Source organism: Phialemonium atrogriseum (genome assembly GCF_030411735.1).
Source record: "Phialemonium atrogriseum strain 8032-3 unplaced genomic scaffold QBC33scaffold_1, whole genome shotgun sequence".
NCBI lineage: Eukaryota > Fungi > Ascomycota > Sordariomycetes > Cephalothecales > Cephalothecaceae > Phialemonium > Phialemonium atrogriseum.
This window is the reverse complement of record NW_026848138.1, coordinates 1,548,944-1,573,576: the sequence shown is the minus strand read 5'-3', so window position 1 is coordinate 1,573,576 and position 24,633 is coordinate 1,548,944. Positions and strand designations below refer to the sequence as shown.

Here is a 24,633-nt window from a genome sequence, read left to right as displayed (position 1 = left end):
TAAAAAAAATTTAAAAAGTCAAAAAAACAAAACCCCACAAAACCCCCCCCCCCCCCCCCCCCCCTCCTTCTCCCTCTCCCCCCGGCTGAGCTGGACTTCACGCCCTCCCCGATGTAGACATCCATAATAAAAAAACCCACGAGGGGGTGCCTGAATTGTGAAATGGCGAACAGAATGGTCGATGTTGGCATGCGAGCTATCCACTGGGGGCTTGTGGCATGGCCACGAATTCATGCATACGGGTTCGACATTAAGCAGGCCACCCTGCTTCATTGTTAGTTAGCCAGTACGGTTTTTGATGCAATAAATAGGGAACGGGCTAACGGCAGTTCCTGAAAGTCGAGCCCCAATGACGAGGATCTGGCAGGGTTGGGATTCCAAGCCAGGCTAGGGCGGGGGGTTTTTGTTCATTAGTTTGGAGCTCGAACGAGGCTGGTCACAATCTCATTTTCTTTTTTACTTTTTTTTATACTTTGTTCTCCGTCCGCCTCCTTTCTTTTTCCCTCGCTCTCTCCGGGCTCGCTGTTAACTCGTTGTTCCTGTCACTGTCCGAGACGCCAGCGAGAAGCTGCATGTAAATGACGCCCCAGGGCCAGGATGGGCGTGGGAAGAAGAAAGGATGAACGAGTATCCGTAAATGGAATAGAGGCTGATGCGTCGCTGCAGGTGCGAAAACCGCATTGGAGTGGAGCCTTTGAAACCGACGTTGCTAGGTGCCCTGGCGATGGGGTATGGATTGAGATGGATTGCCCACCGGATTGTGGTGGATTAACATACATGAATCGAATGTTTGGTCGCCCGTGATCCGCGAAGTTTCGGGGTGCGGAGTTTTGGGATTGGCGGGGCATGAGGGAACAAGGCAGTTTGCAATGATGCGATGGGCTGGCTTAGTACGGACGCTTGGAGTCTCGCGAGAGATCTCCAGGCTTGTGACTATGGACCAAGATGCTACAAACTCTGGGTCAACCCAGGAAGGTGCTACCCTAAAAGCACGGAGTAACAAGAGCGAAGGGCGGGAGCCGAACTGTGCCAGTGCGTCGTCCCGCCTCTGCTCCGCACATCCATCCATCCTCTTTTGTCCATGTGTGTTTCTCTATCTCTCCGCTTGTCTCCGTCACACTGCTCCTGGTTCTTGTCTATAACCTCTGTTTCCTCAATACCTACGTACGGATTACAGAAACCTAAGCTTACCCCTCACGTTGCACAAACGGGCGTCGGTCAGTGTAGGGGATTGCAACTGCGCCCAGTTGGGCTTCATCGACATCTCACCCTGGGACTAGGATTTGGACCTTGACCTTCGTTTTTGGCTTTGCACTGCGACTCTGTGCGTCGAACGGGGGTGGGGGGCTATGGGCTATTCTCCTGCTCGGAACTATGCTGGTCCCTGGGTAGATCAGGGTTTGACGCAGAGCGAAGTGAATTTGGGACGTTGGTATGGTTGTGAGAAACCACACCGTCTGTGCGCACGCGGAACTCGTTCACCAACTAAAGCCACATCACACACTCTCTGTTGGATGGGGTAATGCTTGTCTGGTGGAGACACAGGCATTCCCAAAACAATGGCTTAACGGAGGGATTGACCGTGGCCGAGAAAAATGGCCTTCTTCGTTTTCTGTCAATGCCTAGTGCCGGGAAAAGCCCTCTTTGGGCCTGATTGAAGAACGGGATGCCGATGAACTGGCGGTCAGCTCTGCACCCTCCCACTCATCCAGGACCAGGGCCCTTGCGGAACAAGGGGATCGTCGACAAACCTACACTGCGCTGCGAAGTAGCACCTAGGTACCTGGCCCTGTCGGCCGAGAGCCGTGTCTACATAGTAGCTGTCATGGATGTGCTGCGCAAACGCGCATGGTTCTACTTCTGCTTCTGTTTCTGTTTCTGGTGCTGGTGTTGGTGCTTCTGCTGGTTCTGCCGGTGCAGAGATGGCGCTTGCTTGAACCATGATCACCATACATGACCCATGTTTCTCTGTTCAGCCCACTGGCTACCACCCAACCAACCCCGAGGCAATCGATCTCAGATACAGCTAGTGCACCCCAGCACCCCAGCACCCCAGCACCTCACGCTGTTGTTGGAGAGTGGTTTATTATTTGGGAAGTGTGAAACAGTTGTCTCCCCAGGCCCTTCAAGCCACCACACGAGACAGCCAAGGTTCCTCCTCAGCAGTCACAGCTCCCTGACGAACCTCGGCCGCCTCCAGTGCACACTCCCGAGCGCCGGGTGCCCAAAGCCAGTGCGGCTAAGGTTATCACGGGCCACGGAATTCGCATAATTCGCAGGGCTCACTCACACTCGTGGCTGGCTCGCTGGCTGACAACCGTTCAAGAATTACCGAGCCAGAAATCAGGCAAGGAACGACCGGGGACAAGCATGCCAGGGACGAGGCGAGGAAACGGGCGCGGGGTCATGGCAGATCATCCGCCGGCTTGTTTCGACATTGCTGCCCGAACAAAGCATCACCGGTTCGTTCGTTGCGCCCGGCCACTCTCCGTTTGCTGTGCGAAGCGGCAGAAGACAGACCCTGGATCCCGGGCTACTGGAATCCGAACCTGCCTCGTAGCTGCATACACGTGTAGTTGCCTAGTTGTGGCCCTTGTGGCCTTTGTGGGCAGATCCAGGTCTAGAAACATTGATCGAGCCTCGCTTCCACGAACCGAGTAACAAAGCATCGATCTCCCCGCCTTGCATATATCAAGCCTTTGTTAATTGCCTCAGATTCGCCCCAGGTCAAGTGAGATGACATGTATGTAGGTAGTCGTGGGTTGGCTTTGCTACCTGAGCCTATGGGAGAGGGCTGTCCTGCCTATTCTCGTTAGTCGGTACCCCCCTTCGCCTTCCCGTGGCCATTGGACAGCAATGGGGGAAGCCTGACGATGACGGGATGCGTCCCACTTCTGGTCAGGAGTGGGCGACTTTGTGTTGGCCTTGCATATGGAGAGGTCTCGCCGCCACATCCGTTCACCACGGTATGGTTCTCTGCGCTGGCCATCTGTGGATGCACCGCTATGCATGCACAGCCTACGGAAGCCTTCGTAGGGGCTTTTTTTGGGGAGAGGGAGGATGGCTATTGGCGACGTCATGGGAGAAGCCTGCCAACACAGCGGGCATCCCATGGGTCATGCCATGTTCTTCAGCGGTGGTCCAGGCCCGGCCACTAAAGGCGGAGCCCAAGACGCCCCAAATGGCTGACCTGACCCGGCCTAGTATGCATTGTAGGTATTGTACATATCCGCCAAGCATCCACTACGCCCACCCCCCCAAGAGTCTTGGTCCTCTTGCCCAGTGTCCCAGTGTCAAGCCTGATCTCACAGCCCGGGAAACGGATCCAGACAGTGGCGGTGAACAGTAAGTACAGCGCCAATCTTGGGTTGCAAAAAAAAAAAAGGTATGCATATCATATGTTGCCCGAAGAGGCGTCGACGTGACACTTCCAGTGCGAAGCCGTGTCCCAGCGTGTGGAGCAGCGCGTGCGATCGCCAGTAGTGTCATGCGCCCGGCTTGATCGTTCACGCCCGCTTGCTCTCGGCTGCAGCTTGCTGAGCCGCCAACCTGGCTAGCGACATCATACACCGACTCCAATAGGTAGGTAGGTATAGGTATCTTGGTCTTGTCGATGTTGATGGAGTATTCTTACCCCATTTTTGCTTTTGTTTTGCCCTTTTCATCCCGGGATCGCGTTTGACGGGTACTAATTATTACAATGTGGCGCAGCAAACGCACAAAGACAATAATCACTCTTCAGGTTCTGCAGTCGACCTTGAAATATTGATTCGTTTATTGTCTGTCCGTTTGCTCCGCGGCTCTAGGGTTCGGGCATTGACATATGCCTGCGCCAACAATGTCCGAGTCCTTGCCGTTTGACAAGACAATTGTTGGTTTGCGACCAATGGTTAGTCGATAAAATTGAGGAGGTGTTTGGCGTTGGGATCCCGCCAAATCTCTCACGGGTGGAAGGGGTCACTGCATCGATAATGCCGCTGTCTCCAAATGTTGTGTCCCCTATGACATGGGTTCCTTTCGATATGGTTCTACCAAACGGAAGGCGCCAATCGTGAGTGAGCATTCTCACTGCCGTCCGCCTCGGCCCTTCGGTCTCAGCCCCGGTCCGTCAGCACCGTGACTGCTGCTGCCGAAAAATATTGCCATCTAGCTCCGAGATTGTCGAAAACATGGAAAGGAGAGTCGGGTGGCTCCATTGTGGGTTGCCAATACCGACCTCAGCCAATAACTACCTACCGTTGGTCGCTTTGTGGCTAGCTTTGTGGCTGATGCAGGGGACCACCATGCTGTTCTAGCCCCAGCCCGTTGTCCCGTTCCCACGGTTCCTTCCCAGTTAAGGTTTCTGTGGGGTCAACGACAAAACTCCGATGCTTGGAGCCTCACGCCCAACCACATGTATCCCGACACGACTGCCTGATGATATTGACCCCCTTCTAATTATACCACGTCAAAGCGACACCTATTACGAATTCGTGATAAGAAACGAAGAAGCATAGCGTGCTCTGAATCCAAGTAAACATTTCATTTCCATAGCCTAGCTTACCATTCATTTGGCGCTGCAGTGGAGCAGTCACGTTTTTTGCCCTCGTTCTCCTTCCTCGAGTGTTCCAAGTCAACAAGACCGAGCAGTTTTCTAGACTGCCTGCTTGCTCAGCCCTGGCTCGCAGCTTCAAGATATTGCACTCTCGCTGCTGAAACGATCCAGACCTCCATCCCAAGTCATGGAATTCCAGACAATGGCGGACGTGCCACTCATCGTGGTGTCGGATAATTCCTCAGCTGAACGCCGCATCACCCCATCATGGACAATTAGCCAGCTCAAGACTAAACTTGAACCTATCACGGGAGTGCCTCCCTCATCGCAGCGCATTTTCCTGAAGACATCGACAAATGAGAGGATAGCCATAGAGGCTCCGGACGAGGAGACTGGTCGTCTGACCGCGTTTCCTCTATCTCCATATGCCGAATTACACGTAAGTGAGACTCTCAGTATCCTAGCTTCACCCATTTCGCGTTATTGAGCTTGCGCTCGGCTTAGCGCATGCCTTTCTCGGAAGGTGTTGTGGCAAGCGCCATGCTTTTAATATCTCGTTGTTTCTCAAATACTGCTATTATCCTTGGTGCCGTGGGTTGTCGAGAGAAATACCTATATCTCCCATATTTTCGCGGAACAGCTGAGAGCCCGCTAGGTATGAAACCAGCACGCGACCGCCGGGGTTCGTGGCGCGGGGATTGTGTACTACGGCCTCTGTCCTCTTCAACTCCCGACCAGCTATGACCCCTTTGAAGTCATTCGCAGTCAATCAGTCAGAATACGCCTGTCAAGCCTCAGACTAACGGATTCCTCGCAGGTCACTGATACCCGCCCGCCCGGTGCACGGCCTAACTACACAGATACGTCTGGCGTTGAGAAGTATGTGATGCCGGCGGAGGAGTACGCCAAGAAATCAGATTCAGTTCTTGCCTGGAAGAAGGCACAGAAGCTGGGACGTTTCGATCCCGACGCCCCGAACCAAGAAAAAGCTAAGATAGCTGCGTTCGCGGAGGAAGTGGAGACCCGCGGTATCGCTGTCGGGAAGCGGTGCAGGGTCGGGGGAAACGATGCCCGGCGAGGTGAAGTCAAGTATGTCGGCGAAGTCAAGGAGATTCCGGGCGGGCTCGGTGCCTGGGTTGGTATTCAGCTTGATGAGCCGGTCGGCAAGAACGATGGGAGCATTGGAGAGGCCAGGTATTGGGGCCAGCCGTCGGAACTCAAGCGCGGCGTCTTTGTCAGGCCGGAACGAGTCGAAATCGGCGACTGGCCAGTCATGGATGACCTTGAGGACATGGAGGAAATCTAAGCCTACCTACCTAGGAACCTACTTCACTTGAGAGCTTCTGATAAACAAGCTGCCGAGTTGTTCTCATCGCCCACCGCTTCTCGCCGTACTGGCATCTGTCCCTATGTCGAGCGACTGATGTAATGAGACAGAGAACTAACCACGGTACTTGTCGCAGTCGGTTGACTTTTAACGATGCCCTGATCACGGTTCCTGTTGGGAACGGCACAGGATAGAGGACAGGGGCTCTTCTAAGAGGCCCAACACGCCATGGCTGATACCTAGCTCCCATATGACCCAGCTGCCAGTGCTAGTGGATGTAGAAGTTGTCCGGGATACTCGAGCGCATTGTCAGCACGATAAATAACGATTAACACCTACCGCCTGCAGGCTAGAATTCAGGGCCCTGCCCTGCCGGTGATTGGAGCACACCAAGAGCAGCTTCCGGGTTGCTTCTCGGGGAAACGCACGTCGCACATGTTTCGTTCACCCAACGGGAACCAAGGCTCGGCAGGCGAGTTGGACATAGATTCAATTCTCGGCACGATGGCCCTGCCATGTCAGCATGCTGCAGTGGCCTGCATATCCCAGCCGGAAGCTATCTTCAGAAACAAGGCTTAAAGGCATGTGTCGGCTTCGGAAATTTCTTCTGTCAGTTGCTGATCCTCTTGAGTGCCGAACCGGGTTGCTTGCATTCAGCCTGAGTTGCAAGCCTCGTCAAGACCTGTAACACTCCCTGTGTGAAGCTCAGACAGAAGCGAGCGAGCTTGGTTCCCCCCTTAGGCAACCATGGTAACTAACAGTGGGCACGTCGGTGACGCCACCAGCTTGCCGAGTTCTCGCCTAGGCAGAGCCTCCATCACTTCCCGCAATGCCCACCATCTGATGTCTCTATACGATGAGCTTAATTTCTCGAAACTCCGGGGGGCTGGTGACTCTAATCTCGAGCTTCGAACCTGTCAGCATGGGCCCTGCAGCTTGGGGCAAAATTTCCTGTGGTATTGGGTTCGCACAGGCAAGGTTGGACTCACTAACCTCCTGGAATTCCGAGAAATTGAGCCATGGCGATGCACTCACCTAACCAACCGCATTCATCACAACACTTGCCGATTACTGCCAACTATTGGTTACCAGGCAAAGTACGGGGTTGGCAGGTCGATCTCTTCAATGTGACCAAATGTATGCTTGGGTTGCCTTTAACGTGAGTTTAGCTCATGAGACAGTAAAGAGGAAGATCATCAAACACGACGAGGCGAGCAACAGGACAGACTTCGGGAAGCCCACTTCCTAGCAGCTTGTCTACGCGTGCAGAGAACAATGTTTCAGGCTGTCGTGCATTGCTAGAACAGCTTGGTACTCGCCGTTTCGCTCTGCCAGCACGCTGTATCAAACTTACTGGGGGAACACTAATACAGCGACGTCATTTTACCTCATGCAAAATGGCAGTGCCACAGGCGCCGGCTCCACGATGTCGACCTTTTGGCGATATCGTGGGAAACAGGAGTAAATAAACCCTTTTAATACCTTATTGAGGGTCAATTAACTCGCGTGACGTTCACATTTGACGCTTAATTTCGACGCTCACGTTTCCTCGACGAACGACTCCTCCGTCGCTGGCTCGGTTCATGAAAGAAGCTCACACGTATCTAACTCGGTAAGCCAAAATGGAGTAATGAAGATGTCCAGTTCGCAATGGCCATAGCATATTCTCTATTGGGACTCGCAATGCGACAGAAGATCGACCTCGTTCGTAGCCGAAGTGTTATGCAGGTACCCGGAGGCTCTTAGCAGGCATCGCGATCCGAGTATCTTGACCTCAGCGAAACCCTTGCCCTGGCTGTTAAGCGGCAGGCCAGCCAGGCTAAGCAGGGCAGCTCTGCCCAGCTTCAGTCAGCTGTGGCGCACTGTATCTCCTTAAAAAGGGCGGCCGCACGCATGGAAACTGACCCGGCGAAGGTCTGGCGGGAATCCGAGGGCCCGACGTGGATTGCATGAAGGCGCTTCCATCAGTTGCCGGTACAGGGCAGTTCCTGATGATGCTGCTTTACAAACAGTGGCGCTAAAACAGTTTTGGCGTCTCAGAAGCCAGTCCAAAACGCCCTCTTTCGCTGCTCAGGGCCAGTCTCGGATTGATGATCATGTATCACTGTGCGCTTGCCCTCGATACTGTGTAAAATAAGCACCGCTCAACCACTCCCATACTGTATAGATCCTGAGCGCCCGCTTGGGTCTTTGTGTGATACCTCCCCGATCTGCTGGCAGTGTTACCAGCTTTGTGGTACAACACTAGCTGCCCCTCCAGACCCCCCCGCACTTCCCGGCAATTCCGACCAGCTTGGTTGCCCGCCACGCCCAAGGGACTTTTTGCCCAGGATCCAAGAGTCTTGTCGCCGGTCTTCATGACCAGCCCTCAGCCAATCTGGGTCGCCATTGCTCCACCTCTAAGGCTTTGCATACTCACCTCGACGATCAAAAAGCCAAGAAACCAAGCCCAGTGAATCCGAAAGCCATGTTGTGGCACCCGAATTGAGATGCGACACTCGCCTCGCTCCTCCAAACATCCAGTCCAGCAGCGGTGGCCGGGCGTTTCCTACCATCCCTCTTCATCCCTTTACAACCTCACTCTCCCCCCTTCTCCCAACCGCCACTGCTCTCCACAATCTCTCCAAACATCCATCTCAAAACCGCAGCCCATGGCGACGTCGACCGTCGCCGCTGCTGGCAAGATGGCTCGGTTCTCGCTGGTCTTCGCCAGCGTCCTGTCCATGGCCTCCGCCCAAGTCGCCACCGTCTTCTCCATGGATAGCTTGCCGGACTGGATGCGCGAATCAGCCATGACTCTCCAGATTACCGGCCCCAGTGGCGTTATCGTTCCTTTCCCATACACCGTCGTCCCCTTGACCGCGAATGTGGGGTTGAATCAGTCAGAAAAGACAAGAGAGGTAGGCTAGAAGAGTCGATACGGCGGGGTAACACCCGATGGCTGTAGGGAAGACACGCTGACTCCCTGTCCGGCCACGCAGGCGATATGGATACGCGGGACCATGGTCTCGGCAACCTCGGCCAACTACGTCAACATTACCGACCCTGAGGACGTGGCTTACATTTGCTGCGATCCCGTGAACTCGTCTTATATCACCCCCAGCAACATGGTTAACACTCTGATGAGAAACAAGCCGAAGGCCATTCTTCTCTACAGCATGAAGGGGAGCTGTTGCGGCCTAGAAGTCTCCGATATTACGTATCCGACCATCTTCACCATGACAGACGGTTCCGAAGCCGCCGAAACCTTGAACCTAACTGATTCTACGGACGACGTAATGGGCACCATCGCGGGCAACGTGACCGCGCCACAGACCGATGGTGGGAGCCAACAGGCTGGGAGCAACTCGGCCGTTGCGATGAGCATTTTATACAGTATCACAGGGCTTATCACCCTCCTCTTCCTCATCATCATTGCGACCGGCGCACTCCGCGCGCATCGCTATCCAGAACGCTACGGCCCACGTTCCGGCTATGGTGGAAGGCCACGGCAGAGCCGGGCGAAGGGGATCGCCCGCGCAGTGCTCGATACTCTACCGATCGTCAAGTTTGGCGACCCGGCGCCTGCAAAACCAGACCCGGCCCACGAACTCGAGAGCCAGGCGGCCAGACCGTCGCATGACCCGAACATGGGAACCAGACTATCAGCCATCCCCGAGGAACCCCAGCCAACCCCGCAGAGGAGACCGAGCCGGAGCACTCTGCGCCGCACCAACTCGGACGCCAAGGCACTACCAACAACAGATGAAGAAGGCGGCAGCAGCAGCAGCGATGCTAAACAGGAAGGGGCTGAACATCTGGGATGTTCGATTTGTACCGAAGATTTTACCGTGGGCGAGGACGTTCGGGTCCTCCCGTGCGACCATAAGTTCCATCCAGCTTGCATCGACCCATGGCTTATCAATGTGTCTGGCACATGTCCGTTGTGGTGAGTTTTGTTCCTCAAAGTATACTCAGCTGGGTCGTGTAGGCGCTGACAGTGTTAATCTTGCAGCCGACTTGATTTGAGGCCATCTAATGGAGAGGCCGAGGATGGTACGACAGCCGATGCCCTGGCGCAACTACCTCCACCGCTAGAGATCGAGGGAAGTGGGACGGAACATGCCACGGGTCAACGCCGAAGATCATCTCGTTTGCTGGACCTCCATCGACTCCGACACGCCTCGGTTGAGGAACGCATCGAGATTCTAAGGCGCCATCGGTCGCAACAGCAAGAGTCGGCAACAGCAGCAGCAGCAGCAGCAGCAGCATCACATACGACCGCCGATCACGGAGCAGAGGGCTCGGAGCGGGGCAGCAGCAGAGCAAAACTGACGGACCGACTCCGAGAAAAGTTCCGGATCCGTACGAGGGCGCAGTCCCCTGGGAGGACTGCTCAGAATGGGGAGGGGCCTTCTTCCTGACCGGGTTTGGCCGAGTTGTGAAGGATACCTAATTTCTAAGTCATGATACCAACATAATGCTGTGATGCGGGTCATTGGTCTGGGGAGCGCATGCCTTCCTTTTTTTGTCTCCTCCAGCGACGAGACACTGGGACAGGACATATCGGCTGGATCCATGAGGGGGACGGTTAGACTGGCGTTTAAGAGGGTCCTTATTCACGGACCGGACAGCATTGCAAGGCGTTCAATGGGGTTTGTGCGGATATATGAGACAAGAGGTGATGGCAGCGCTCTGCAAAGCTGACCTTGCCCTTGGAAGGATCCGCTCGGCTGTCTGTATCTAATCGGCCGTTTTTCTTTTCTTCTGTGCCATTCAAAAGCGGCCTCGTGCAACCGCCGTAACAAACTGGGATTTGTTCGAGATGGAATAATGGTTCCAAGCACGTGGAACAGAATGGTTACAGGTTCGACTCGATAGATGAGATTGTGTGTCACATAAATACAAAAGAATGGAAACCAAGCAGCGAACTAGCAATGCAAGAGTCTAATTGTCATGAATCGAACTCATACGCTCAGTCCAGGCGGCCTCTTGTCCTTGAAAACCTCTCTCGCATGCTTTGCGGCTGCCATTGATTGACCATCCATCGATATATTCAACGAGAGGTCCAAGATCCAGACTCCGAGGCGCCGAATTAACGTTGATGTCGGTTGTGTGCCGATCAACCGCCAGGAGACCCCTGCACCGGCAGATGTGCCCCACCAAATTCCTGGGAAATGTGGAGGTTTGGGTCCCCCAGGGTCCGGGATCCATATGCCATGGGAAAGGCAGCAGCCATCCCATCCCGCTCCTCCCTCGGCTGGGCTAATCCTTCTCTATGCGCCGCGTTCTGCCTCTTACGCATACGCATACAACATACATCTCCACCCGTACCCATACCTGCTACAATCTGGTGCCGAGCCAGCTTCGTTGCGGACGCATCCTCATTCTGCATATGAGTGTAGATGCCAGGCCAGGAGCTGCCTTTGGCTCCGCAGAAAGGAATCTAGGCGTTTAGGCATCTTTCGTTCAATCCAATTAGTTACCAGACCCATAACCAGCTCTGCTCAGTACCTAGGTAGGTAAGGGTTTTATGCTTCGTAACAGCGAACTCGTGATCAGCAGTTGACCACCCGGCCATTGATTTCAGGCATTTATTCAAATGATCTTAGCCAAGGAGCTGGAAGCAGAAGGTTGCCAGACATGCCACACTTGAATACCTACCTGGAGGTAAAGTAGGTTGGCGTTACGTAGTGACTTGAGAACCCAGCATTGGGAGAACAATTACAAATATCAGCTTAGCAGTCCAACACTTCGCAGAGATATCCAGGGCCCAGACCAGTTGATTGTACCTATACCTGGTTTCTGAGGCTGAAGGTTGCGGGGAAAGGCGCACGTGAAGCCGACCTAAATGCGGCTAAGCAAGCCTAGCTCATCCGTTAAGGACGTGTGATTGCTTACCTTCCAGCGACAATGGAAATGTACAGTACCTCCTTTATGAGTCCCACCGCCAGCTCCTGACCGCTGGACTCGACTCGAAATAGACGCCAGACCCAACCGATGCGATCCGATGCCCTCCCTGGTGTCCGAGTTCATCATCAATCCTGTACTCCGCCAGGCTCGCCGGTTTTCGTCGGGTTTCTCCGCCGAACCCGAATCCGTCGAGAATGCCCCTTTGCCACTGATCCGGAATCAGACGAGGATGCCGAGGCCGGCTGCCTCAGGCCTTGCCCTCCCAAGTCCTTCGACAAGCCCTTCAAGCCTCTCAACAGTAGCCGGATGGGACATTGGTGATGGTGAAGCGTCGCCTTCAACACCCGGTCTGCCAGGCCACGTCGTCTCCTCCGTCGACCACGGCGCGAGCGGACCGCTGCCCGCAAGTCCTTCTAGCGAAGTGGTGTCCGAAACGATCCCATCCTCGCCCGAGGCGGCAGCGGCGTACGAGCGGCATACATTCTTACCAGAGGATGACGGCATGGGCCCCCTCAGGCAGCGGATACTCGCCATCCAGTCCCAGGACATAGCCTCAGAAGAGAAGGCTGGTCTGATGCATGAGTTGTTGATGGAAGGATATACTCGGTCACAGATTGTCTTTCAATCCAAGCTTTCTCCGCGCCAAGAATCCCCGTTGAGCACGAGCCTGTCCGAACAGTACCGGGCGACACGGCCTATGCAGACGCTCAATAAGTTCCTGAACCACATCGGGGAGGGGTTCATGCCGTTGAAGTTCCCGCTGCGCGAGGCAGACCTCCAGCCCACTTACGCCCCCCGGGTCCCCCTCGAAGACGGACAGGAGCAGGATGGCGATGTGGATGAGGCCGACGACATCGAGGGACGGCCGCTCGGCTGCAAACACTACCGACGGAATGTCAAGCTGCAGTGCGCGACGTGCGAGCGATGGTATACCTGCCGCTTCTGTCACGACCTGGCCGAAGACCACATCCTGCCGCGGAAGGAGACGAAGAACATGCTGTGCATGCTATGCGGCTGTGCGCAGAGGGCCTCAGACACGTGCGTGAAGTGCGGCCGCCCTGCTGCCCGTTACTACTGTGGTGTGTGCAAGCTGTGGAACGAAGACGCAAACAAACCGATATACCACTGCAACGACTGCGGCATCTGCCGGGTTGGTCAAGGTCTTGGCAAAGACTTCTTTCACTGCAATGTAAGTAGACCGGGCGAGGCGGATACGCGTAAGAATACTGACTGCGTACACAGAAATGCATGGCATGCATATCCATCGCCGTCTCCACAACGCACAGGTGTATCGAGCGGTCGACAGACTGCGACTGCCCTATCTGCGGCGACTACATGTTCTCTTCACCTAGACAAGTCGTGTTCATGCTCTGCGGCCACAGCATCCACAGAAAGTGCTACGAGGAGCACTTGAAGTCATCATTCAAGTGCCCCATCTGCAACAAGAGCGTCGTGAACATGGAGACGCAGTTCCGAAACTACGATATTGCGATCGCGACACAGCCGATGCCGCCAGAGTTCCGGTACGCACGAGCCAAGATCTTCTGTAACGACTGCAGTGCCAAGAGCCAAACGGCCTACCATTGGCTTGGTCTGAAATGCACCGTTTGCGACTCATATAACACGGTGCAGCTGCAGCTTCTAGACATGCCAGATGCTGGAGGTGAAGCATCGCGGGAGGACCTCGCGGCGGACATCCAGGGAGAACCGACCAGGGAACCCGAGCCGTCGGGTCTCCAAGACCTTGCATCTCGCGAGGCTCTCGCCCCAAGCCTTCTTCCGTGGCCGCGGCCTCTCCCGGGGCATCGCCCGGGGACGTCCCTTGGCTCCCACCAGGACCTGCCGACCTTCTCCCCGTTCCTCGTCCCCGAGCGGCTTGCTCGATCCGTGTCTCCCATACCGGGGCCCGGGCTCGCCGAGAATGCGCTACTGCACGGTCCAGCCGCGGAGACGGACGAGTCCGGCGAGGAGGAGGAGGAGGAGGACGCGCTGGGCTTCTGGGGCGGCGACGACCACCGATCGGCCGGGAGGTCCGAGGGCAACGGGGCCCAGGACGATGATGGTTCGGAGTGTGAGAGCGACTCGGGCGACGAGTGCGATTCCGACGCTGATTATGACGAGGGCGATGATGATGACGAGGAAGAGGAGGAGGTGATATCGCTGTTCGGACACAGGTGAACGACAGCCACCACTGGGCACGGTTCTGCAATGGGAGTCGCTTTAATTTGGATTCGGCGTTGAACTGCATACGGGAAGCAAGGGGGAAATCATAATGCGTTCCTGGTTGGTCTTCAATGTTAAAATCAGTGCATCCATGCATGAGGTGGGAATGATCGATCAATTGGTTTAGGGCTGGAGCGCGTTCACCGGGTTTGGGCATTGACTTGATGGATATTTTTTGCTTCTTACACACAACAAACAACAAACAGTACATGTCTTGGGTGCATCGACTCATTATACACACATAGAGAGAGACAGAGGTATCATTACTAGTAGCAATGGCAGCCGGCCGGATGGCCATTCGGCGCAACGCAAACATCACCCGCAGTCGGGCGGTGGCTTCTCCGCAAGTGCAACTTCATTCTTGGAATTCCATTCCGTCCTTGACATCCGTAATCGTGGGAACCGTTCCCAAAGTTCGAAATCTCACGTCGCTTCACCTCCGGCGAGACGCCGCCTCGACCTGTGTCTCGTGCGCTTCGTTGCGCAGCTCCTTCACCACGCTCTGGGCCATGTAGATGAGCATCTAGGGTGGTTCTTCGGGGCGGGTACGGGGGAGGGGGAGGGGGACTTACCGCGAGTGCTTCGGGGTTGACTCCGTTCTCAATCATCGAGATGCAGATTGACAGTGTCCTGCGATCCAAATGGCAGTTCTGTGGGGAGGACGAGGGGTGGTAGACGCGTTGTCAGCAATCGCGCCGTGCTCTCTTGGTAGCGTTGGGCCGCCCGTGGCAGTCAAGACTGTCTACTCACCAGGATTGTGGATATCTCGTGGAGGATGTCGACTGCCTGCTGCGCAGCAGCCTGCTTCTCACTCCTTTCATCAGCAGGCATTTTTTCCCCTTCGCACTTTCGTCTTGGCTCTCAGAATTGATTGTTTGGTGCGAACTGTGCGATGATTCGGTTTTCTGCTGAGAATCAATCGCGCCCCACGTCACCACCATTAGGTTTGGTAAGTGGGGGAAGCGCTCCTTGTGCTGAAGAAGCAGAAAGCGGCACGAATTTGACTTCCAGACATGATCGATCAACGTTCATAGCATGGAAGTTACCTAAAGATAGATAGGGCGACTTCAGGAAGATTATGGAAGCTCAACAATTATAACCAACACTCATTATGCGCAAACTCGAATAGGTAGTACAACCTTTGTTAAAAGAGCACCCTTTCCACAAGCAAATATCACCTCGACCCAGTAGCCCAATGAGGGAGGTACTGTACATCTGAGCCGAAGCCTCGAATCCCCTTATTCTTCCCCCCTCCCTTTTCAGGATTTCATAGCCTCGACAAACAACTCCCGCATCCCCTTGAGCAACACGGCCAACTCCCTAGTCTCGTTCACCCGCTCCAGGACGCGGTCCACCTTCTCCCTCTCGAGCTTGGGCCTACAGTGGCGGACATCGTAGTCCCTGGCGGCGGTGCAGAGCTCGAACCAGGCCTCGCGCTCCCACTCCCTCTCGTCGACGTGCGTGTAGACGAAGCGGAGGCGGTCGTCCTGTCCCGCGCCCTCGATGCGCAGGCACAGGTTGGTGACCCAGAAGTCGAGCTCGGGCACGTTGAACCTCGACTGCGCCTCGAGTTGCTGCGCGCGCGCGCGCTGCGCCGCCAGCCGCGCGTCAATGTCTGCCTGCGTGTCGGCGATCTGCTTCTTCAGCCCGTCGCGGTGCGCTAGCTGCCGGTCGCGCTGCTCCGTCAGCGTCGCGATCGCGCCCTGCATCTCCCGCGTCTCGGCCTCTTCCTTGGCCATCGTCTGCTGGTACGTGTTGGTCTTGAGCTGCAGGATCTCGACGTCCTTCTTCTTCATGCGCTGGTCCTCTATTTGTTTAATGAAGAAACCGGATTAGCTATATCTGCGCTGGAGGAGGGAGGAGGAAGAGGGCCGCGCTTGGGGCGGCGTCGACGTCCGTACCTTGAAGTTCTGCCACACTCATGCGGAACTGGTTCCTCTCCTCCAGGACGCGCTTCCGGCCCTGCTCGATGAATGCGTCAAACTTTGCCGTGAACTTGGCCATGCGGTCGCGCAGTTCGTCGAAGCCGAAGTCGACATTGGGCAAGGTGTCCGCGAGGGATGGCCCCGTGCTCGGCATGCCCTGCCGGCTGGTTGAGAGGGATGGTTCAAATGCTGATGCCATGTTGTGAGGTGTTACGGCAAGGTGTGCTGCGGAAATATTCAGTCCAGAAATGTTGACTTCCAGACGGACAATCGGGTGTAAGTGGATGACAAAGAAGAGATATGCGCGAGACGGTGCTCGGAAATAATATAAACATGCAGGGGCGGAGGCTGCGAACCGGAGCCTTATTTACAGCTTTTGCGTTTTGGGCTGTGGTTGCCACGGCAATGGCTCAGTTAGGTAAGAGAATTATGGCGTGGCAAATCCATGTTCCACACCTCCAGGATCCGCTCGACGACGAGACTTGATGGATTCCTTGAGTGAGAGTTCCTTCGGCCCAGTATCTTATCATCCTTTGTCCACGTAGTCCCTTGCCCCAAGGTTCTGAAAAGTTCTCCGTTCTGCCATCTCTGTCTGCCCACCGAGTTTGGTCCACCAAGAAAAGAATCCTCTCAGTGGCACATCGACATGTTGAAAGCGTCCATTTCTCATCAACCCACCGTTGTCATCTTACGCCCGAATGACTGACAAAAGGGGTCATGGCCGAGCTACAGGTCGTCCGCTGCCGAATGTAGCGGGCGACCACCGCTTGAATGACCTCACCTGCGGTCACCTCGGCAGGCTCACGTATATTCCTGCTGGCGCCCACAACGAACAGCAGACTGGGCGATTGCATACAACCCGGACCGTCGAGTTGAGTACGTGCTGGGATTTGACGTAATACCAAACTACCATGGATCACTGACCATAAGCAACCTAACAGCTCCTCACTTCCAGCAGATAATTCCATTTGAGCAGCTGTCCCGGCCAACGAGGAGTGTCTTGCCTGAATCCAAGTCAAGCCCGTGGCGCACCGCAAGGTCTCAGAGGAACTGGCTGCTCAAATCTCACCCGGAGACGTTATTTGGGAACCCTGATCTTGCTTCATTTCTGCCACGCGAAATCCGTAGCCTCAAAGCTACACCAGGCGCACCTCCCCCGGTCTCACCCCTGCTAGCACTTGGGGAGATTTCGGATTTGTCCAATGATACCAGTATAGTTGGACAGCCAGCGGCAGCTTTTGCTGCTGGAGAAGGCGGCCACATCCTGCAGATTTTACCACTGGCACAGGAGGAACGCAGCTGGGACGATGAAAGCCTGGCAATCCGCCTTAGCACTGCAGGGCCCACTGAGCGTGGGCAGTGGATTGATGACGGCACTCCTATTTCCAAGATCAAGTTCGCAGTTGATCCCCGAAGACATGACCAAATCCGCTGGATCCTGGTCCAGAAAGTGGGCTCCACGACAGTCCTCGAGCCCGAGGTCAGAAAGACACCACCCCAGGGGAGTCACCTAGGCGGTCTTGGTCGGCGTGGAGCATTGCAGATCTCCGCGAATCCTCTCTTTACTATAAGTGCCGACCAGACTGGAGGTGGCTCCCAGTCGGATGTATCGTTTAACCCGGCCTCAGATGGTGCACCTCCCCAGCTTGCTATCATTAATACTGGCGGCTACTGGAGTATCTGGGATGTAACCGGGAACCGGGTTTCGCGCCCAAAACTTCTGCGCCCGGTCCTCAGAGCATGCGGGAGTATCGACTCGGGCCTTACCCCGGTCCTACCCCTGGCAAGCCATGGAAATCATTCGGACCATCGAGTATCTTGGATTTCTCGATCAGAAAGGGGGCCTTCGGCGTGGAGTCGCCCTAGTGGTCTTTTCGATGAATTCAGTGGCGCTGCCAAAGTCGAGGGTGATCTGGGCCGGAAGCCGAAGGTACTGACGCGATCCGGCGATATTCTCGTGTGCAACGACACCTCCGTTCGTGTCTTTGGCATTGCCGAGGAGAAATTCCAAGCGGGCTTGAACGTAGCGCGGTCAGGCAAGGCCGAGCGTGTGCTCGATGTGCAGATGTGTCCTTTTGACCATTCTAAAGCCTTCGTGCTCACCACGACGACTCTGTTCTGGATCAGCAACGAGCCCGCTGGGACAACTGGTATTCGCCTTGCCGTCGTCATTTCATCTCCACACCATAAGAAACCAAATGACGGAACGCTTCGGCTCAGTGTGTCTCCTGAGGCGGACTTTGGTCATACAACTGCCTGCTTTGCTTGCGTCTATTCGTCCGGAGATGCCCAGGTTTCTGTCTTCTGGTTCACGAAGCCGACGACGGAGGTGGCAGCCCAGCTTTGTTCTCTGACCGTCCGTTTAGACAGTCCTGTTGGCCTGAATTCAATGACCATCTCTTCCTTGCCGTCCCTGCACGTTCAGGAGGAAGGTGTCGATGGCGATGAGAGGGCTTCGGCACTTTCCCACGCTCAGTTCTTCCAGTTGTTCATCCTGGGGCCAGACATGGGGCTGGAATATTCGGCTGTTGCTTGGTCATCTTTCCCATTCGGCAGTGTCCAACCTCCTACGATTAGGAGCGAGCCTCAACGCCCACGGAGCAGACGGAAAAGAACTATCCACCGTACATTTGCTGTACCGGATGGGACTGACGACCAAGTTACCTCACCGGCAGAGCTTAACAAGACCCCGACAGCCTCGGAGTTCGGGAGGAGGAAAGTTAAGAAGAATACGGTTGTCGACTTCACGTTTCTGAGTGGTCGCCTCCAGCAGATTACTGGCGATCACATCTCGCGCGAGTCCTCTCCGTCCGCACCGCCGATGACTCCTTTTCCTGCTATCCACGCAGCAATCGAGAGAGGTATTGCTGAGGGACACTCGTCAATTCATCTGCCGTGAGTGCATGGGAACAGTAACTCCCCCAATAAGGAAGGGAAACTAACGTTGGGCATAGCTACGAGATGGCTGAGACGCATTCAGGCCGACCGGATGCTAATTTCCTACAGCAAGCCTGGAAGGACTATTGCAATGAACTCCAGCACGGTTTTCAGACTGGGAGCATATTGGTTGTTGACCGGCAAGCATATGTGTTCCACCCCGATAGCCAGAGTCTGAGCCAAAGCATCGCGAGCCTGGGACTGCTTCCAGAGAAAGCTCCGGAGCTCTTCCGCCAGAGGTGGCAAGATATTGTCCAGCGTGCTACTGCTGAGGCGTATATATCGCTGCTCGGCCTTTCAGTCGCACCTCAGTTAACCCCGCCGCCAGACGGTGAAGACGTGGAATCCGAAGGTGCTGCATCCCAGCCAATGTGGCTGAAGTCCGAGCCTGACCTTCCCGGGTCTCCTGCCGCTAGCTTATCATCTCGGTCAGGCCGCCGACGTGGTTCATCAACCGGGCCGAGTAGCACGGCAGGGGCAGACACGGACCAAGTGATTACACGCTTGCGGAAGTATCTTCCAACTGTCGCGGGCATTCCACCTCGAGCAGGCGGCCAGCCGCGGCTTCTCTCTCACTGGCCAGAGCAGCCTGGAAGTAGCATTGGGGACTATTCATGGAATCCCGAAGAGTCGGGCGCAGACGAGGAAATACGACGCCAGAGGAGGAGGAAGGAGGAAGCCCGCCGCCGAAGGCTCGCGAGACGCGTCACCAGCTTGCAACCCGATGAGAGGGGTGAATCTTCGACGCAGCCACTCCCGCGCACCGCAGGGATCTTCTCGTCCCAGGATAATTACCCTCAAACTCAAGGGTCGACGTCACTCTTCTCCAGCCAACCAATGTCGCAAATCATTCCAGGGCCACACGGAGGTCGACCGCCACAGTTGAAGAAGAAGAAGCCCAAAGTCAAGCGCGGATTCAGGTAGTTCCATGATTGTGGTGTGGTGGTATTTCAACATGAGCTCGGTTGTCTTGGTCTGCGTTTTGCCTCGAAAGGAATGCTCCATTGTGGTGTCTGTCTGTAGTGTAAAGTTCTATTCGGGCCTTCAGCTCAGAAGTAACTTAATGCCATCGAAGAATGGCAATCAAAGCAGTAAATTTGCCACAATAGTCCCTTAACCTCTCTTGCCAAGCTCTAAACCTGGTTGTGGTGCTGTATTCTCGACTATATGTCTAAGCATCGAACAAACCAGTAAACTTATAATTGTTAGTGCGCATACCTCACAACTCTCACCACACCAGTTTACACCCATCGAATTCACCACTTCGCGAAAAATGTCGCATCATTGCCATGACGAGCATGCCGAGGGAGGCGGTCACCATAGTCACGATGGGCATGATCATTCGGATGATATAACGCCGGCTCTCCAGTTCTCGCTCTACCAGCATATCAACTTTGACGAGGTCACAACTCTGAACGAGGCGCAATATGGCTCCGGCAAGGCCATCGTAAAAAAGACATGGGCAGAGCGACTGGACGAGGAGCCCGAGTTGGTTAGTGACTTGGATGAGCAACTCATCATCAACGTCCCGTAAGTCGAGGCCCCTCTTCGCCTGCAAAATAAGAAACAAAAATAAAATAAAAACGCCCCAGGCCTAACAATATAACGCCCCAGCTTCACCGGGCAGGTCAAGCTCCACGCCATCTCCCTGAGGACGTCCAACTCGCCGAGCGCGCCCAAGACGCTCAAGGTGATCATCAACCGCGACGACGTCGACTTCGGGTCGGCCGAGGAGCTCGAGGCGACGCAGACGTTTGAGCTCTCGCAGACATCCGAGGTGCAGGAGCTCCCCGTGCGGCGGGCCCGGTTCGCCGCCACCCGGCGCCTGACCCTCTTCTTCCCGGACAACTTCGGCGACGGCGACGAGGACCAGACCCGCGTCGGCTACCTCGGCTTCAAGGGCGAGTGGATGCAGCTCGGCCGGGCGCCCGCAAATATCATCTACGAGGCCGCTGCGAACCCGAGCGACCACGCCGTGAAGGGGACGTCGGCTAACCAGATGGCTAGCCATCTTGGTGGTCGGGATCGAGGCCCGTGAGGAGCGTGACGGGGTGGACGGATAGAGGAAGGAAGGGAAGCCGGGCCGGAGTTGAGGGCTGGGTACATTGCTGAAAGCAAAAGCATGGCGTCTTCTTTGGCCACACTACAGTAGTCTACCACTAAAGAGTAGCTATCTATTCTTTTCCTCTCTCCCTTTTTCTCGAGTTTACAAACGGGCCTCGCCCCCTACATGAAATCATCTTCCCAGCTCATATCACGGTCCTGGTTGCTGGTTGCAGCCATGTTCTCTTCCGAAAACAGCTCGTCGTACGCATGGTCCTTTTGCCACTTCTTTTCCTGCCTCTCCTTCGCTATCAGGGCTTCTTCCTTTTTCTTTCCGCCTGGTGAGCTTGGCGATGTTCTGAACAGGCGGGGCTCTGCAAGTGAACTTACCCTCTGCTGGTGCGCGGCTTGATCACGCTTTCGGAGTTCCTTCTGCCGGTCGTCCCTCTCTTGTCTTAGATCTGGGATCCTCTCGATCTTCGTCTTGTTTAGGCGGTTGACGATAGGGTTCTCCCGTTGAGGGACTATAACTCTAATGACCTTTTGATCTCCCCCGCAAATCAGATACCGACAAGGTATGCCTGTCGTTGGATGAAATGGGGTGGGAAAATAAATACCTTTCTTTGGTCTTTGAAGCCAACCTGTCCGACAGCCATGCTGCCATCCTTCTTGAGGTTGGACCACGGTGTGTAGATGACGGTGACGTTATCCTTCTTATTGCCTTGTATATTTTAATAACAAGAACATGGCACTTGAAATCACGAGGGGACCAACCTTCGATCGAGTTGGCTTTGGTCAACTGGGCAAGGTCGGTTACGAGGTCTTCGGGAATGGCATCCCAGGCCTCGCCCTCTCTAAGCCTGAGATAGATATGGGCACTAGACAACTTGTCTACGTGGAACTAGAGCACGGGGCAGAATGAATAATGAGTGGACAATGCAGCACCAGTCCTGAATTGTGTGTTCATACCCTGTGATGGAGACACGTTCAGGAACAGAGCCATGGCTGAAAACGAGGCAACAACAAGCTTACCAGACATCTTCCTCCCAGCCAAACTTGATCAACTCCTCGTCTGAGATTCGCGTGTCAGTTAATTCATGGTTGCAATGCCTGAAGACGAGGTTATAGGAACGGTGCCTCCCCACTTTCGAATTTGTCTTTGCCCACATATACGGCCGCCGGGGGATCAACCACCGTTGACGTGAAATAAAAAACCATCTTTGGATTTTCTCCTTTTCTCTTCTCGCATACGATGTGAAAGCCCCGATTATGTAGAAGAGTATGCGACCTTAAAGGCTCGACGTTGACTGAGACTGCTGAGGCAACGGTGCGTGAGGAGATGATGGACGGGGTCCTTGATATTTGATATTGCCAAGTTGGTCTGTGTCGCCCGCCTCATAGAAGCTTGGGGCGCTTCCCGAAATTTTAGCACCACCACAACCACGAAAAGCTTCGCAACGGCCAAGTTCACCAAGCCAGCCCAACGATACGATACATTCCACGGCACAATCGACTGCCAATCCAGCCCAGCACTCAAACCGGGTAGAGAGCGTCGAATCTAGAACATGGCGCCCCGGCTGCCAGCCCGCTGCTGGCGGCAGCTCCAGCAACCCTCCTCCTCCCTCCTCGTCCTCTCACAACGCACGCCATCGACGTCGACCCTGCACCTCCTCCCGCGGACGACCAAGCGCGGCGTCAAGTACGGCTGGAGCACGCTCCCGCCGCGCCACAAGCCGCGGCGGTTCAACCAGGTGACGGCGGGACTACCGGTGCCGATTACGGGCCCCGCGGCGGCGCTCCGGCGGCGCGAGAACACGACGCCCGTGCGGACGGGCGTGCTGGCGGTCAAGAAGGGCATGACGGCGTTCATGGGCCGCACGGGGACGCGGATCCCCTGCACGGTGCTGCAGCTCGACCAGGTGCAGATCGTGGCCAACAAGACGCGCCAGAGCAACGGCTACTGGGCCGTGCAGGTCGGGCTCGGGGCCCGGCGCGCCGTCAACGTCGGCGCGCCCATGCTCGGCTACTACGAGGCCAAGGGCGTCGCACCCAAGAAGCACCTGGCCGAGTTCATGGTCCGCGACGAGTCGGGCCTGCTTCCCGTCGGCGTCCAGCTGCAGCCCGATTGGTTCCATATCGGCCAGTGGGTCGACGTCAGGTCCAACAGCCGCGGTATGGGGTTCGCCGGTGGCATGAAGAGGCACGGCTTCAAGGGCCAGGGCAAGTCGCACGGTAACTCGCTCAACCACCGCACCATCGGCACCGTCGGCCCGTCCCAGGGAGGCGGCTCTAGGGTTCTGCCGGGGAAGAAGATGCCCGGCCGGATGGGCAACGAGAGGGTTACGGTTCAGAACCTCCCGGTGCTCCTAATCGACAATGATCTGGGGATCGTGGTGGTCAAGGGCTGCGTCGCGGGGCCGAAGAACTGCGTCGTCAAGATCCAGGACGCCGTCAAGAAGCCGCCGCCGCCCAAGGAATTCGTCGACAGCACGCGCCAATTGCTCGACGAGCGGTTCCCCAATGCGGAGGAGCAGTTGACGGCCGCGCGGAAACGGCACTTGGAGCTGAAGGAGGCGAGACGGCAAGGGAGGATAGATGAGATGCTGGCTGTGGGAGTGGCAGAGGCGCCGGCGCAGACTGAGCTGGCGGCTTGATGTCATGTAATATACACACACTTGATATAGGTATTGTACATCTAGATCCGGACCTTTTTCTTCTTCTCTCGATCAGGGGCGCTGAATTACCCCCCAGTCTCATATCTTCATGCCTCCATGACATTGGACGGGGGTCTATTTCCTGAATCCGCGAGTCGCAGAGACGTCCTCTTCCGCGTCCAAATCATCCAAGTCACCACCAACTCGTATAGCGCTGAACGGGTCGGCCCCGTCGAGGAGATCAATATGCCTCCCGTCGGTCGTCTCCAGGCTCCACTCTGTTGTCTCGAACATGCCCTTGGCCGTGGGCCGGTTGCTGGCGAACCGCATCAACCCCGAGTCCTTGGTGCCTTTGACCTTGAACTTGATGTCTATCCTGCCGTGGAGCTGGTTTATCTCGCCGCCGATCCACGGAATCTGGTTCTTGAAGTAGATCTCATCGCCGAGATAGTCCCTCGCCTTCTGCGAGTGCCGCAGGGCATACATGGTCGAGCTGACGACGGGACTGGAGAGCTTCTGGTAGTTGAAGATGGCGACCGAGCAGGCCGCTACGATGGCCAGGAAGGTTGGAAGGGTGCGATACCAGCGGAAGCGCGTCGCTTCCACATCTGCGATCCGAGAATTAGCAAATCGCCGGCGGCTAACTTGGTTCGAGGTTGACAGAGCTTACTTGGTAAAGCCCGATCGGGCCGTCGTTCCATGAGCGGTCCATCGCCAGGTTTCGGCGCCGCAACCAGACCTCGGCGGGGTATGAGCACTGTCGGAGGTCTGGACGATCTCAACAGGAGTAACCTCCTGTGAGCGATCCTGGAGAACATGGCTGCAAAAATTACCAAAAGTCTACAACTTCAACGGTTGTCGTAAGTAACTCCCTTAATATCGTCAGGCCATTTGGTAGGTAGCATAAAGTGGGTGGTACAAATTCTCGGACGTATTCAATTATCGCAAGTTTCCAACGACCCGGTATAGCGATTTACAACTCCGGCAGGCAACAAGACCCCTGGCACGGCCGCCGCAACGTCATAGGGCTGAAGCTTCAGCAACCTTCAAGACCTAATCTGTACACTACCTACATCTGGAGCTCTTGTCCGCGGGCTA

The 24,633-nt window shown here is 55.6% G+C and overlaps 12 protein-coding genes across 12 annotated transcripts; 8 read left to right on the top strand and 4 right to left on the bottom strand.

Moving 5' to 3' along the window:
* The first annotated feature begins 989 nt into the window (after positions 1 to 989).
* QBC33DRAFT_521974 (uncharacterized protein) lies at positions 990 to 1,422 on the top strand. The gene has a single exon (XM_060426504.1). It carries the CDS (start codon positions 1,082 to 1,084, stop codon positions 1,292 to 1,294), a length of 213 nt encoding a protein of 70 aa, XP_060288840.1. The 5' UTR covers positions 990 to 1,081; the 3' UTR covers positions 1,295 to 1,422.
* A 426-nt stretch (positions 1,423 to 1,848) lies between these two features.
* Positions 1,849 to 2,560, top strand: QBC33DRAFT_510475 (uncharacterized protein; the record flags this gene model as incomplete). Its single annotated transcript, XM_060425771.1, has 3 exons — positions 1,849 to 1,914; positions 2,131 to 2,244; positions 2,327 to 2,560. The coding sequence occupies 3 exons, from the start codon at positions 1,849 to 1,851 to the stop codon at positions 2,558 to 2,560; spliced, it is 414 nt and encodes a 137-aa protein (XP_060288839.1).
* A 2,176-nt stretch (positions 2,561 to 4,736) lies between these two features.
* QBC33DRAFT_443589 (cell polarity protein alp11) lies at positions 4,737 to 5,840 on the top strand (the record flags this gene model as incomplete). The annotated part of the gene is made up of 2 exons (XM_060424230.1): positions 4,737 to 4,973; positions 5,352 to 5,840. 2 exons carry the CDS (start codon positions 4,737 to 4,739, stop codon positions 5,838 to 5,840), a joined length of 726 nt encoding a protein of 241 aa, XP_060288838.1.
* Positions 5,841 to 8,084: 2,244 nt separating this feature from the next.
* Positions 8,085 to 10,109, top strand: QBC33DRAFT_521960 (putative ring-7 protein). Its single transcript, XM_060426503.1, has 2 exons — positions 8,085 to 8,761; positions 8,843 to 10,109. Exons 1-2 carry the CDS (start codon positions 8,351 to 8,353, stop codon positions 9,791 to 9,793), a joined length of 1,362 nt encoding a protein of 453 aa, XP_060288837.1. The 5' UTR covers positions 8,085 to 8,350; the 3' UTR covers positions 9,794 to 10,109.
* Positions 10,110 to 11,675: 1,566 nt separating this feature from the next.
* On the top strand, positions 11,676 to 14,280 carry QBC33DRAFT_464024 (CHY zinc finger domain-protein). The gene is made up of 2 exons (XM_060425122.1): positions 11,676 to 12,942; positions 12,996 to 14,280. The coding sequence occupies exons 1-2, from the start codon at positions 11,851 to 11,853 to the stop codon at positions 13,929 to 13,931; spliced, it is 2,028 nt and encodes a 675-aa protein (XP_060288836.1). The 5' UTR covers positions 11,676 to 11,850; the 3' UTR covers positions 13,932 to 14,280.
* Positions 14,281 to 14,409: 129 nt separating this feature from the next.
* QBC33DRAFT_554072 (mitotic-spindle organizing protein 1) lies at positions 14,410 to 14,807 on the bottom strand (the record flags this gene model as incomplete). Its single annotated transcript, XM_060429472.1, has 3 exons — positions 14,410 to 14,499; positions 14,549 to 14,626; positions 14,727 to 14,807. 3 exons carry the CDS (start codon positions 14,805 to 14,807, stop codon positions 14,410 to 14,412), a joined length of 249 nt encoding a protein of 82 aa, XP_060288835.1.
* Positions 14,808 to 14,848: 41 nt separating this feature from the next.
* Positions 14,849 to 16,333, bottom strand: QBC33DRAFT_20263 (chromosome segregation protein Spc25-domain-containing protein). The gene is made up of 2 exons (XM_060422602.1): positions 15,878 to 16,333; positions 14,849 to 15,783 (listed from the first exon to the last, which is right to left on the bottom strand). The coding sequence occupies exons 1-2, from the start codon at positions 16,098 to 16,100 to the stop codon at positions 15,236 to 15,238; spliced, it is 771 nt and encodes a 256-aa protein (XP_060288834.1). The 5' UTR covers positions 16,101 to 16,333; the 3' UTR covers positions 14,849 to 15,235.
* A 266-nt stretch (positions 16,334 to 16,599) lies between these two features.
* On the top strand, positions 16,600 to 19,762 carry QBC33DRAFT_554070 (RNA polymerase I-specific transcription-initiation factor-domain-containing protein; the record flags this gene model as incomplete). Its single annotated transcript, XM_060429471.1, has 3 exons — positions 16,600 to 16,777; positions 16,843 to 18,796; positions 18,856 to 19,762. 3 exons carry the CDS (start codon positions 16,600 to 16,602, stop codon positions 19,760 to 19,762), a joined length of 3,039 nt encoding a protein of 1,012 aa, XP_060288833.1.
* Positions 19,763 to 20,111: 349 nt separating this feature from the next.
* On the top strand, positions 20,112 to 20,876 carry QBC33DRAFT_442874 (PITH domain-containing protein; the record flags this gene model as incomplete). The annotated part of the gene is made up of 2 exons (XM_060424202.1): positions 20,112 to 20,368; positions 20,453 to 20,876. 2 exons carry the CDS (start codon positions 20,112 to 20,114, stop codon positions 20,874 to 20,876), a joined length of 681 nt encoding a protein of 226 aa, XP_060288832.1.
* A 19-nt stretch (positions 20,877 to 20,895) lies between these two features.
* Positions 20,896 to 22,383, bottom strand: QBC33DRAFT_521943 (coiled-coil domain-containing protein 25). Its single transcript, XM_060426502.1, has 6 exons — positions 22,027 to 22,383; positions 21,914 to 21,953; positions 21,656 to 21,783; positions 21,499 to 21,602; positions 21,272 to 21,421; positions 20,896 to 21,211 (listed from the first exon to the last, which is right to left on the bottom strand). The coding sequence occupies exons 1-6, from the start codon at positions 22,097 to 22,099 to the stop codon at positions 21,065 to 21,067; spliced, it is 642 nt and encodes a 213-aa protein (XP_060288831.1). The 5' UTR covers positions 22,100 to 22,383; the 3' UTR covers positions 20,896 to 21,064.
* QBC33DRAFT_521939 (translation protein) lies at positions 22,330 to 23,599 on the top strand. Its single transcript, XM_060426501.1, has one exon. It carries the CDS (start codon positions 22,447 to 22,449, stop codon positions 23,533 to 23,535), a length of 1,089 nt encoding a protein of 362 aa, XP_060288830.1. The 5' UTR covers positions 22,330 to 22,446; the 3' UTR covers positions 23,536 to 23,599.
* Positions 23,433 to 24,433, bottom strand: QBC33DRAFT_521938 (putative cytochrome oxidase). Its single transcript, XM_060426500.1, has 2 exons — positions 24,206 to 24,433; positions 23,433 to 24,143 (listed from the first exon to the last, which is right to left on the bottom strand). Exons 1-2 carry the CDS (start codon positions 24,351 to 24,353, stop codon positions 23,671 to 23,673), a joined length of 621 nt encoding a protein of 206 aa, XP_060288829.1. The 5' UTR covers positions 24,354 to 24,433; the 3' UTR covers positions 23,433 to 23,670.
* Between the last annotated feature and the right edge of the window lie 200 nt (positions 24,434 to 24,633).